The 13,482-nt window shown below is 47.8% G+C and overlaps 1 protein-coding gene across 1 annotated transcript in view; it reads left to right on the top strand.

Annotated features, from left to right (window-relative positions):
* The window catches only part of LOC139255807 (hepatic lectin-like), a 109,912-nt gene that overhangs the window by 72,162 nt on the left and 24,268 nt on the right, over positions 1–13,482 (top strand). Inside the window, exon 10 of the mRNA XM_070874001.1 lies at positions 8,462–8,571. Within this exon, the coding sequence (XP_070730102.1) occupies positions 8,462–8,571 (110 nt within the window). The remainder of the gene's footprint in view (positions 1–8,461; positions 8,572–13,482) is intronic.

The raw sequence follows: 13,482 nt of genomic DNA, 5'->3' as shown, positions 1-13,482 counted from the left end.
AGCGAAGATTGAGAGATTTGATGGAGATGTTCAAAATCATGAGCGGTCTGGAGAGAGTAGATAGAGAGAAATTGCTCCCATTGGCAGAAGGTCGAGAACCAGAGGACACAGATTTAAGGTGACTGGCAAAAGAACCAAAGGCGACATAAGAAAAACATTTTTACACAGCAAGTGGTTGGGCTCTGGAAAGAACTGCCTGAAAAGGTGGAAGAAGCAGACTCAATCGTGGCTCTCAAAATGGAGTTGGGTAAGTACCTGAAAGAAAAAGATTTGCAGGGCTATGGGGAAAGGACAAGGGAGGTACTTTTGTCGAGAGCCGGCATAGGATCGATGGGCCGAGCAGCCTTCTTGCGTACTGTAACCATTCTATGACTGCTTTTATTGTGTTCCTAACACAGATGAGACTGCACACAGTGAGGTAAAAGTAACAGTGACCTCAGTCTTTATTAAGACACTCCAGAGTGAGGAACAGGCCTTAGGGGCCGGCTTATATACAGTGCTCCCAAGGGATGCTGGGATCCCTCGGGACTTCAGGGGATGCACTCCCTGATGGCGGAACATGGGAGTGCATGCTTTACAGATACACAACATCACTCCCTGGCAAAGTCAAAGTGAAAACTATTTACAAGGTGAGGCGGTCGGGAGCCTTTCTTTCCCTGGTGGACCACCTCGGTACAAATGTCTGTTCTGGTGTGTTGGCTGTGCCCTCGCTGGGCTGACATGTTGTTGGCCCTGCAGGGCTGCTGGGTGAGCCTGGCCTTGCTGGGCTATTGGGTGTGATGGCTTTGATTTCCTGGTCCGGGGTGGTGTCGTTGATCCTTTGGGTGTGTGTTGTGGGCTCGAAAAAGGTGGTGTCTGCTGTTGGTTGTTCAGGGCAGTCTGTGAACCGCAGCCTCATTTGGTCCAGGTGCTTTCTGCAAATTTATTCATTGTCTAGTTTGACGACAAACACCCTACTCCCTTCTTTAGCTATCACCGTGCCCGCGATCCACTTGGGACCATGTCCATAGTTTAGCACATACATAGGGTCATTCAGATCAATTTCCCGTGACATTGGCACGACCATCGTTTACATTTTGTTGCTGCCGCCTGCTCTCTACCTGATCATGCAGGTTGGGGTGAACCAGCGAGAGTCTGGTTTTAAGTGTCCTTTTCATGAGTAGCTCAGCCGGCGGCACCCCTGTGAGCAAGTGGGGTCTCGTGCGGAAGCTGAGCAGTACTCGGGACAGGCGGGTTTGGAGTGCGCCTTCTGTGACTCGTTTGAGGCTCTGTTTGATGGTTTCTACTGCCCACTCTGCCTGCCCATTGGAGGCTGATTTAAACGGGGCAGAGGTGACATAGAAACATAGAAAATAGGTGCAGGAGTAGGCCATTCCGCCCTTCGAGCCTGCACCGCCATTCAATGAGTTCATGGCTGAACATGCAACTTCAGTACCCCATTCTCGCTTTCTCACCATACCCCTTGATCCCCCGAGTAGTAAGGACTACATCTAACTCCTTTTTAAATATATTTAGTGAATTGGCCTCAACAACTTTCTGTGGTAGAGAATTCCACAGGTTCACCACTCTCTGGGTGAAGAAGTTTCTCCTCATCTCGGTCCTAAATGGCTTACCCCTTATCCTTAAACTGTGACCCCTGGTTCTGGACTTCCCCAACATTGGGAACATTCTTCCTGCATCTAACCTGTCTAAACCCGTCAGAATTTTAAACATTTCTGAGATCCCCTCTCATTCTTCTGAACTCCAGTGAATACAAGCCCAGTTGATCCAGTCTTTCTTGATATGTCAGTCCCGCCATCCCGGGAATCAGTCTGGTGAACCTTCGCTGTACTCCCTCAATTGCAAGAATGTCCTTCCTCAAATTATGAGACCAAAACTGCACACAATACTCCAGGTGTGGCCTCACCAAGGCCCTGTACAACTGTAGCAACACCTCCCTGCCCCTGTACTCAAATCCCTCGCTATGAAGGCCAACATGCCATTTGCTTTCTTAACCGCCTGCTGTACCTGCATGCCAACCTTCAATGACTGATGTACCATGACACCCAGGTCTCGTTGCACCTCCCCTTTACCTAATCTGTCACCATTCAGATAATAGTCTGTCTCTCTGTTTTTACCACCAAAGTGGATAACCTCACATTTATCCACATTATACTTCATCTGCCATGCATTTGCCCACTCACCTAACCTATCCAAGTCACTCTGCAGCCTAATAGCATCCTCCTCGCAGCTCACACTGCCACCCAACTTAGTGTCATCCGCAAATTTGGAGATACTACATTTAATCCTCTCGTCCAAATCATTAATGTACAGTGTAAACAGCTGGGGCCCCAGCACAGAACCCTGCGGTACCCCACTAGTCACTGCCTGCCATTCTGAAAAGTACTCATTTACTCCAACTCTTTGCTTCCTGTCTGACAACCAGTTCTCAATCCACGTCAGCACACTAGCCCCAATCCCATGTGCTTTAACTTTGCACATTAATCTCGTGTGTGGGACCTTGTCGAAAGCCTTCTGAAAGTCCAAATGCACCACATCAACCGGTTCCCCCTTGTCCACTCTACTGGAAACATCCTCAAAAAATTCCAGAAGATTTGTCAAGCATGATTTCCCTTTCACAAATCCATGCTGACTTGGACCTATCATGTCACCTCTTTCCAAATGCGCTGCTATGGTATCCTTAATAATTAATTCCATCATTTTACCCACTACTGATGTTGGGCCTCGCACAACGAGATTGCTAATTAATCCTCTCTCATTACACAACACCCAGTCTAAGATGGTCTCCCCCCTAGTTGGTTCCCCGACATATTGGTCTCGAAAACCATCCCTTATGCACTCCAGGAAATCCTCCTCCACCGTATTGTTTCTAGTTTGCTTAGCCCAATCTATATGCATATTAAAGTCACCCATGATAACTGCTGCACCTTTACTGCATGCACCCCTAATTTCCTGTTTGATGCCCTCCCCAACATCACTATTACTGTTTGGAAGTCTGTACAAATCTCCCACTAGCGTTTTCTGCTCCTTGGTATTCCGTAGCTCCACCCATACCGATTCCACATCATCCAAGCTAATGTTTTTCCTTACAATTGAATTAATTTTCTCTTTAACCAGCAACGCCACCTCGCCTCCTTTTCCTTTCTGTCTATCCTTCCTAAATATTGAATACCCCTGGATGTTGAGTTCCCATTCTTGGTCACCCTGGAGCCATGTCTCCGTGATGCCAACTACACCGTATCCGTGAACTGCTATCTGCACAGTTAATTCGTCCACCTTATTCCGAATACTCCTCGCATTGAGGCACAGAGCCTTCAGGCATGCCTTTTTAATGCACTTAGACCCCTTAGAATTTTGCTGCAAAGTGGCCCTTTTTGTTTTTTGCCTTGGGTTTCTCTGCCCTCCACTTTTACTCATCTCCTTTCTGTCTTTTGCTTCTGTCTCAATTTTGTTTCCCTCTGTCTCCCTGCATTGCTTCCCATCCCCCTGCCATATTAGTTTAACTCCTCCCCAACAGCACTAGCAAACACTCCTCCTAGGACATTGGTTCCAGTCCTGCCGCGGTGAAGACAATCCGGTTTGTACTGCTCCCACATCCCCCAGAACCGGTTCCAATGCCCCAGGAATTTGAATCCCTCCCTGCTGCACCACTGCTCAAGCCACGTATTCATCTGAGCTATCCTGCGATTCCTACTCTGACTAGCACATGGCACTGTAGCAATCCCGAGATTACTGCTTTTGAGGTCCTACTTTTTAATTCAGCTCCTTAAATTCGTCTCGGAGGACCTCATCCCGTTTTTTACAATATCGTTGGTACCAATGTGCACCACGACAACTGGCTGTTCACCCTCCCTTTTCAGAATGTCCTGCACCCGCTCCGAGACATCCTTGACCCTTGCTCCAGGGAGGCAACATACCATCCTGGAGTCTCGGTTGCGGCCGCAGAAACGCCTATCTATTCCCCTTACAATTGAATCCCCTATCACTATCGCTCTCCCACTAATTTTCCTGCCCTCCTGTGCAGCAGAGCCACCCACGGTGCCATGAACTTGGCTGCTGCTGCCCTCCCCTGATGAGTCACCCCCCTCAACAGTACTCAAAGCGGTGTATCTGTTTTGCAGGGGGATGACCGCAGGGGATCCCTGCACTACCTTCCTTGCACTGCTCTTCCTGTTGGTCTTCCATTCCCTATCTGGTTATGGACCCTTTACCTGCGGTAAGACCAACTCACTAAATGTGCTATTCACGTCATTCTCAGCATCGTGGATGCTCCAGAGTGATCCCATTGCGGGTCATGAATTCTTTAAATTCGACACTGGTGAAACATGGCCCGTTGTCACTGACCAGTATGTCAGGCAGGCCGTGGGTGGCAAACAATGCCCTCAGGCTTTCAATGGTGGCAGTAGCGGTGCTTCCCGACATTATTTCACATTCAATCCATTTTGAAAAAGCAACCACCACCACCAGGAACATTTTACCGAGAAACGGGCCCGCATAGTTGACATGGATCCTCGACCATGGTCTGGAGGGCCAGGACCACAAACTTAGTGGTGCCTCTCTGGGCGCGTTGCTCAACTGAGCACACACGCTGCATTGCCGTACACAGGACTCTAAGTCAGAGTCGATACCAGGCTACCACATGTGGGATCTGGCTATCGCTTTCATCATTATTATACCCGGGTGTGTGCTGTGGAGATCCGAGATGAACGTCTCCCTGGCCTTTTTGGGTAGCACTACGCGGTTACCCCACAACAGACAGTCTGCCTGAATGGACAGCTCGTCCTTTCACCGCTGGAACGGCTTGATTAGTCCTTGCATTTCAACGGGGATGCTGGCCCAGCTCCCATGCAGTACACAGTTTTTTAATCGGGACAGCAGAGGATCTTGGCTGTTCCAAGTCCTAATCTGCCCGTGACAGGTGATTTATCATTTTCAAATGCTTCCATGACCATCAACAAGTCTGCGGGCTGCGCCACCATCAACAAGTTTGCAGGCTGCGCCATTTCCACCCCTGTGGTGGGCAATGGTAGCCGACTGAGAGCATCCGCACAGTTCTCGGTGCCTGGCCTGTGGCGGATGATATAGTTATCCGCTGATAGCACGAGTGCCCACCTTTGTATGCAGGCTGAGGCATTAGTATTTATCCCCTTATTTTCAGCGAACAGGGATGTGAGGGGCTTGTGATCGGTTTCCAGCTCAAATTTGAGGCCAAACAGGTACAAATGCATTTTCTTTACCCCGAACACACACGCTAATGCCTTTCTCAATCATGCTGCAGGCCCTCTCGGCCTTAGACAAGCTCCTGGAGGCATAGGCGACAGGTTGCAACTTCCCCGCAACGTTAGCTTGTTGTAATACACACCCGACTCCGTAAGACGACGCATCACATGCTAGCACAAGTCTTTTACACGTGTTATACAATACAAGCAGCTTGTTGAAGCATAAAATGTTTCTGGCTTTCTCAAAAGCAATAACTTGTTTTTTTCCCCATACCCAGTTCTCACCTTTATGCAATAGCACAGGTAGTGGCTCGAAGAGGGTGCTTAACCCCAGTAGGAAGTTACCAAAATAGTTGAGGAGTCCCAGGAACGACCGCAGCTCCATGACGTTCTGTGGCCTGGGTGCATTCCTGATAGCCTCTGTCTTGGCGTCTGTGGGCCGAATGCCATCCACCACGATCTTTCTCCCCACAAACTCCACTTCTGTTGCCATGAAGGTGCATTTTGATCTCTTCAGCCGCAGCCCTACGCGATCCAGTTGCTGGAGGACCTCCTCCAGGTTTTGTAGGTGCTCGACGGTGTCCCGACCCATAACCAATATGACGTCCTGAAAAACCACAGTGCGTGGTACCGATTTGAGTAGGCTCTCCATGTTTCTCTGGAAGATCGCTGCAGTCGACCGAATTCCAAACGGCATCTGTTGGAGATGAACAGTCCCTTTTGCGTGTTGATACAGGTGAGGCCCTTCGAAGACTCCTCCAGCTCCTGCGTCATGTAGGTCGAAGTCAGGTCGAGCTTGGTGAATGTCTTGCCTCCTGCCAGCGTCGCAAATAGGTCGGCTGCCTTAGGTAGTGGGTATTGGTCCTGTAGCGAGAAACGATTAATAGTTACTTTATAATCGCCGCAAATCCTGACCGTGCCATCACTTTTGAGTACTGGAACAATCGGGCTGGCCCACTTGCTGAATTCCACTGGGGAGATGATGCCCTCGCGTTGCAGCCTGTCCGGCTCGATTTCCACTCTTTCCCTTTGCATGTGAGGTACCGCTCACGCCTTGTGGTGAATGGGTCGTGCCTCTGGGACCAAGTGGATCCACACCTTCGCCCGGAAAAGTTTCCAATGCCTGGCTTAAAAAGGGAAGGAAATTTGTTAAGAACCTGGGTACATGAGGCCTCATCGACATGCGATAGCGCTCGGATGTCATCCCAGTTCCAGCGGATTTTGCCCAGCCAGCTCCTTCCAAGCAATGTGGGGCCATCACCCGGGACAACCCAGAGTGGCAGGTCGTGCACTGTGCCCTCGTAGGTGACCTTGACCATGGCGCTGCCCAGGACAGTGATGAGCTCTTTTGTGTATGTCCTCAGTTTCATGTGGATGGGGCTCAGGGCTGGTCTGAGTGCCTTGTTGCAACACAGTCTCTCAAACATCTTTTTACTCATGATCGATTGGCTAGCGCCAGAGTCCAGTTCCATGGCTACGGGTTTTACATTTTACATTTAGCATTATAGGTGGGCATTTCGTCGAAAATGTGTGCACCCCGTGTACTTCAGCATCTGCCTCCTCACTGAGGCTCGAAATTGCTTTGATCCACCATGGATCGATCTTCCTCTGCCACATGGTGGTTAGCAGGTTTTGCAGAGCTTGCGGCATGAATAGGCTGAATGGAAGCCTCCACAACGCCAACAAGGTGTGAATTCCCTTGCATTCATCCTTTGTTGCGGACTCTGAGTCATCTGGGTCACCTGAGGCCTGCTGGCAGTTGCAGACTCGTGGTTTCTGCCCTGTACATTTCTGCTCGCAAACACAGTCCCAGTTAATTTATGAACATTGCTAGCACTTGTGTGCTGAGAGATTTGTTTGGTGTTATCACTGGTGGACATAAACGCCTGTGCTATCGCAATGGCTTTACTGAGGTTCGGTGTCTCCACAGTCAAACGTTTTCGTAGGATGGTCTCGTGGCCAATGCCCAGTACAAAAAAGTCTCTGAGCATCTGCTCCAGGTAGCCATCAAACTCACATTGTCCTGCAAGTCACCTTAGCTCCGCGACGTAGCTCGCCACTTCCTGACCTTCAGACCACCGGCATGTGTAGAACCGATACCTCGCCATCAGCACGCTCTCCCTCGGGTTAAGATGCTCCCTAACTAGTGTACACAGCTCCTCATACAACTTATCTGTGGGTTTCAGCGGAGCCAGAAAATTCTTCATGAGGCTGTAGGTCGGTGCCCCGCAGACCGTGAGGAGGACCGATCTCCTTTTTGCAGCGCTTCCTTTTCCGTCCAGCTCGTTGGCTACAAAGTACTGGTCTAGCTGTTCGACATAGGCTTCCAAGTCCTCACCCTCCGAGAACTTCTCCAGGATGCCCACGGTTTGCTGCATCTTTGCGTTAGATTCGTATGCTCATCGCCAGTTATTGTGTTCCGAACACAGATGAGACTGCACATCGGGAGGTTAAAGTAACAGTGACCTCAGTTTTTATTAAGACACTCCAGAATGAGGAACAGGCCTTAGGGGCCGGCTTATATACAGTGCTCCCAAGGGATGCTGGGATCCTTTGGGACTTCAGGGGATGCGCTCCCTGGTGGCGAAACATGGGAGTGCATGCTTTACAGATACACAACACCTTTCTTCTAGTATTTTTAGTGGTGCAGCAAATATGAGGGAAAGGGGAAATCTTAATCTTGTCTCTATACATGAACAACAGACAGTTTGAAAACACAAAGGCAGAGAATGAAAACATCCAGGTCTAGGAAACAGGATAAACATTTGGCCAAAGCACTTACTGTGCTATAAATAAAACTGGTAGCACAAAGGCAAAGGCTGAAAGAGATAAGCTGGGTAAACGCCTAAAAGTGCGGCCTGGGCAAAACCTGCAAACTGCATATTGGTACTTACATAAGGTTGCATTATAGTATAAGAATAGAACCAGATTCCCTTTAACTTCAGAGTGTTCTTGAGGGTCAGGACCTGGTGGGCGGGAGCTGGTCGCTCCAGGACTTGTGTTGTTCTCTAGGGTCGGAGCGTGCTCTCAAGGTGGTCGGAGCCTGGGAACCAGGTTGTATTACTTGCATGTTATTTCCTATAAATGGAAGGTTAAATCAATCAGTGTAATAAAGCTTGTTATAAAAAATACTCATGCGTGAATCACACACAGAGTTATTGTCGCCGGACTAACAACCCTTTCTTGTGATGGTAACGACGAAGAAATCTGCTAACACAGCTACATTGTTATTTACCCGACAGGCATATTTACAATGCAGTATACTAGATGAACTTTGGATTGGACTCGATGACCGTGTTGAAGAAGGGAAGTGGCGCTGGGTGGATGGTACAGATTATGCTTCAACTGTCAAGTGAGTATGGGTTTGTATCACACAGTAAGGTCATTTTCACTTTCACTGTCTGGACAGTAATCTGACAGAGTGCATCGTCCAACATATTGAACCCACTCAAATTTTATCCCATTGCTTTCTGCCCTCCAGTTTTCTTTCTATCTCTGTGGCCATGTCCCCTTAATGCCATGTGCCATTATCTTCACCATGAATCCCTTATCCATAAATCTGTTCTGTGATACTTGATAAAAATGCTTTTGGAAATCTATAAAAACCTCATGTGCTGCATTTCCTTTTTCTCTCGTTATTTTTTCAAAGAATTTGATCGGTTTGGTCAAGCGTGACCTTCCTTTTAGAGGTCCATGGGATTGGCCCTGATTAACTCATGTTTCTCCCAGTGCTCAGTATTTCAGTTTACCAACTGAAGGGAGACTAACTGGACTATAATTCCCTGGTTTGTCCCAGTTCTCTATATTGTTTTAAAGAGAAGGGTCCCATTTCCCCCTCTCCACTCCTCTCGCACAATTCGCTGTTCATAGAACTTTCAAAAATTATAATCAGAGCTTTCAAAATTTCTGTTCCAGCTTCCCCAGGATCCTCGGGTTTCAGTAAGTTCTTTCGTACCATTACTTTTTGAATAATAATCTCCATTATCTGTCTTGCACCCTCCACTGCGGGTTGTACAATCCCAAAATTCATCCACCTTGAACACCCATGCATCGTCCTAATTTATTAACTCTGCCTCTCTCCCACTCACACCGTCCCCATCTCTCAGGAACCCAGCCCCACACAGTCTATCCTCTCCCTCCCCCACACCATCTCCATCTCTCAGTAACCCAACCCCACACAGTCTATCCTCTCCCTCCCCCACACCATCTCCATCTCTCAGTAACCCAACCCCACACAGTCTATCCTCTCCCTCCCCCACACCATCTCCATCTCTCAGTAACCCAACCCCACACAGTCTATCCTCTCCCTCCCCCACACCATCTCCATCTCTCAGTAACCCAACCCCACACAGTCTATCCTCTCCCTCCCCCACACCATCTCCATCTCTCAGTAACCCAACCCCACACAGTCTATCCTCTCCCTCCCCCACACCATCTCCATCTCTCAGTAACCCAACCCCACACAGTCTATCCTCTCCCTCCCCCACACCATCTCCATCTCTCAGTAACCCAACCCCACACAGTCTATCCTCTCCCTCCCCCACACCATCTCCATCTCTCAGTAACCCAACCCCACACAGTCTATCCTCTCCCTCCCTCACACCGTCTCCATCTCTCAGTAACCCAACCCCACACTGTCTATCCTCTCTCTCCCTCACACCACCTCCACCTCTCAGGAACCCAACCCCACACAGTCTATCCTCTCCCTCCCCCACACCATCTCCATCTCTCAGTAACCCAACCCCACACAGTCTATCCTCTCCCTCCCCCACACCATCTCCATCTCTCAGTAACCCAACCCCACACAGTCTATCCTCTCCCTCCCCCACACCATCTCCATCTCTCAGTAACCCAACCCCACACAGTCTATCCTCTCCCTCCCCCACACCATCTCCATCTCTCAGTAACCCAACCCCACGCAGTCTATCCTCTCCCTCCCCCACACCATCTCCATCTCTCAGTAACCCAACCCCACACAGTCTATCCTCTCCCTCCCTCACACCGTCTCCATCTCTCAGTAACCCAACCCCACACTGTCTATCCTCTCTCTCCCTCACACCACCTCCACCTCTCAGTAACCCAACCCCACACAGTCTATCCTCTCCCTCACTCACACCATCTCCATCTCTTGGTAACCCAACCCCACACTGTCTATCATCTCCCTCCCTCACACCGTCTCCATCTCTCAGTAACCAACTCCACACTGTCTATCCTCTCCCTCCCAATGTGCCTATAAAAAGCCTGTTACTGCCCTTCATGCTTTAGCTATTGTCTCTCGTACTCCCTCAGTCTTTCTAATCTCTATTGCAATAGCTTTCCTATATTCTCTATACTTGGCCCAACGGTCTTCATCATCTGCTTTGGGAATGCTCAATTCACCTTTTTAAGTTATACAGTTTGATAGAATCATATAGCACAGAAGGAGGACAATTTCTCTGCATCATCTCGAAGGCCTTGATATCCTCTCTAAAGTGCGGTGCGCAGAACTAGCATAGCCTCCTTGCTTTTGTACTCTGTTTATAAATCCAAGGATCACATTTGCTTTTTTAACAGCCTTATTAACTTGTCCTAGTACCTTCAAAGATTTGTGTACGTAAAATCCCAGATCTCGCTGGTCCTGCAATCCCCTTTAAAATTTCGTTTACACTATTCCATTTAGGACTGGAGAATGGCAAATGTTACACCTTTGTTCAAAAAGAGTATAAAGATAAACCCAGCAACTACAGGCCAGTCAGTTTAACCTCAGTGGTGGGGTAACTTAAAGAAACGATAATCCGGGACAAAATTTAACAGTCACTTGGACAAGTGTGGATTAATTAAGGAAAGCCAGCATGGATTTTTTTAAAGGCAAATTGTGTTTAACTAACTGAGTTTTTTGATGAGATAAGAGAGGGTTGATGAGGACCTCAAAGGTAGTAATCTCGGGATTGCGACCAGTGTCACGTGCTAGTCAGAGTAGGAATCGCAGGATAGCGCAGATGAATACGTGGCTTGAGGAGTGCTGCAGAAAGGAGGGATTCAAATTCCTGGGACATTGGAACCGGTTCTGTGGGAGGTGGGACCAGTACAAACCGGACGGTCTGCACCTGGGCAGGACCGGAACCAATGTCCTAGGGGGAGTGTTTGCTAGTGCTATTGGGGAGGGGTTAAACTAATATGGCAGGGGGATGGGAACCTATGCAGGGAGACAGAGGGAAGTAAAATAGGGGCAGAAGAAAAAAATATAAAGAAGAAAAGTAAAAGTGGAGGGCAGAGAAACCCAAGGCAAAAATAAAAAAGGGCCACATTGCAGCAAAATTCTCAAAGTATGTTAAAAAGGCAAGCCTGAAGACTCTGTGCCCCAATGTGAGGAGTATTCAGAATAAGGTGGACGAATTAACTGCACAGGCAGCAATGAATGAATATGATATCATTGGCATCACGGAGACATGGCTCCAGGGTGACCAAGGCTGGGAACTCAACATCCAGGGGTATTTAACATTTAGGAAGGATAGACAGAAAGGAAAAGGAGGTGGGGTAGCATTGCTGGTTAAAGAGGAAATTAATGCAATTGTAAGGAAGGACTTTAGCTTGGATGATGTGGAATCTGTATGGGTGGAGCTGTGGAATAACAAAGGGCAGAAAACGCTAGTGGGAGTTGTGTACACACCACCAAACAGTAGTAGTGAGGTTGGGGACAGCATCAAACAAGAAATTAGGGATGCGTGCAATAAAGGTACAGCAGTTATCATGGGCGACTTTAATCTATGTATAGATTGGGCTAACCAAACTGGTAGCAATACGATGGAGGAGGATTTCCTTGAGTGTATTAGGGATGGTTTTCTGGACCAATATGTTGAGGAACCAACTAGAGGGCTGGCCATCCTAGACTGGGTAATGTGCAATGAGAAAGGATTAATTAGCAATCTTGTTGTGCGAGGCCCCTTGGGGAAGAGTGACCATAATTTGGTAGAATTCCTTATTAAGATGGAGAGTGACACAGTTAATTCAGAGACTAGGTTCCTGAACTTAAGGAAAGGTAACTTCGATGGTATGAGACGTGAATTGGCTAGAATAGACTGGCAAATTATATTGAGGGTTGTCGGTGGATAGGCAATGGCAAACATTTAAAGATCACATGGATAAACTTCAACAATTGTACATCCCTGTCTGGAATAAAAATAAAACGGGGAAGGTGGCTCAACCATGGCTAACAAGGGAAATTAAGGATAGTGTTAAATCCAAGGAAGAGGCATATAAATTGACCAGAAAAAGCAGCAAACCTGAGGACTGGGAGAAATTTAGAATTCAGCAGAGGAGGACAAAGGGTTTAATTAGGAGGGGGAAAATAGAATATGAGAGGAAACTTGCCGGGGACATAAAAACTGACTGCAAAAGCTTGTGAAGAGAAAAAGATTAGTGAGGACAAACGTAGGTCCCTTGCAGTCGGATTCAGGTGAATTTATAATGGGGAACAAAGAAATGGCAGACCAGTTGAACAAATACTTTGGTTCGGTCTTCACGAACGAAGACACAAATAACCTTCCGGAAGTACTAGGGGACCGAGGGTCGAGTGAGAAGGAGGAACTGAAGGATATCCTTATGAGGCAGGAAATTGTGTTCGGGAAATTGATGGGATTGAAGGCTGATAAATCCCCGGGGCCTGATAGTCTGCATTCCAGAGTACTTAAGAAAGTGGCCCAAGAAATAGTGAATGTATTGGTGATCATTTTCCAACAGTTAATAGACTCTGGATCAGTTCCTATGAACTGGAGGGTAGCTAATGCAACACCACTTTTTAAAAAGGGAGGGAGAGAGAAAACAGATAATTAGCCTGACATCAGTAGTGGGGAAAATGTTGGAATCAATTATTAAAGATGAAATAACAGTGCATTTGGAAAGCAGTGATAGGATCGGACCAAGTCAACATGGATATATGAAAGGGAAATCATGCTTGACAAATCTTCTGGAATTTTTTGAGGATGTAACTAGTAGAGTGGACAAGGGAGAACCAGTGGATGTGGTGTATTTGGACTTTCAAAAGGCTTTTGACAAGGTCTCACACAAGAGATTGGTGTGCAAAATTAAAGCACATGGTATTGGGGGTAATGTACTGACGTGGATGGAGAACTGGTTGGCAGACAGGAAACAGAGTGTCGGGATGAATGGGTCCTTTTCAGAATGGCAGGCAGTGACTAATGGGGTGCTGCAGGGCTCAGTGCTGGGACCCCAGCTATTTACAATATACATTAACGATTTAGATGAAGGAATTGAGTGTAATATC

The sequence above is a fragment of the Pristiophorus japonicus genome, unplaced genomic scaffold (assembly GCF_044704955.1).
Source record: "Pristiophorus japonicus isolate sPriJap1 unplaced genomic scaffold, sPriJap1.hap1 HAP1_SCAFFOLD_636, whole genome shotgun sequence".
In the NCBI taxonomy this organism is placed as follows: Eukaryota; Metazoa; Chordata; class Chondrichthyes; family Pristiophoridae; genus Pristiophorus; species Pristiophorus japonicus.
The sequence above is the reverse complement of the archived record's forward strand: the minus strand, read 5'-3'. Positions and strand labels throughout refer to the sequence as shown.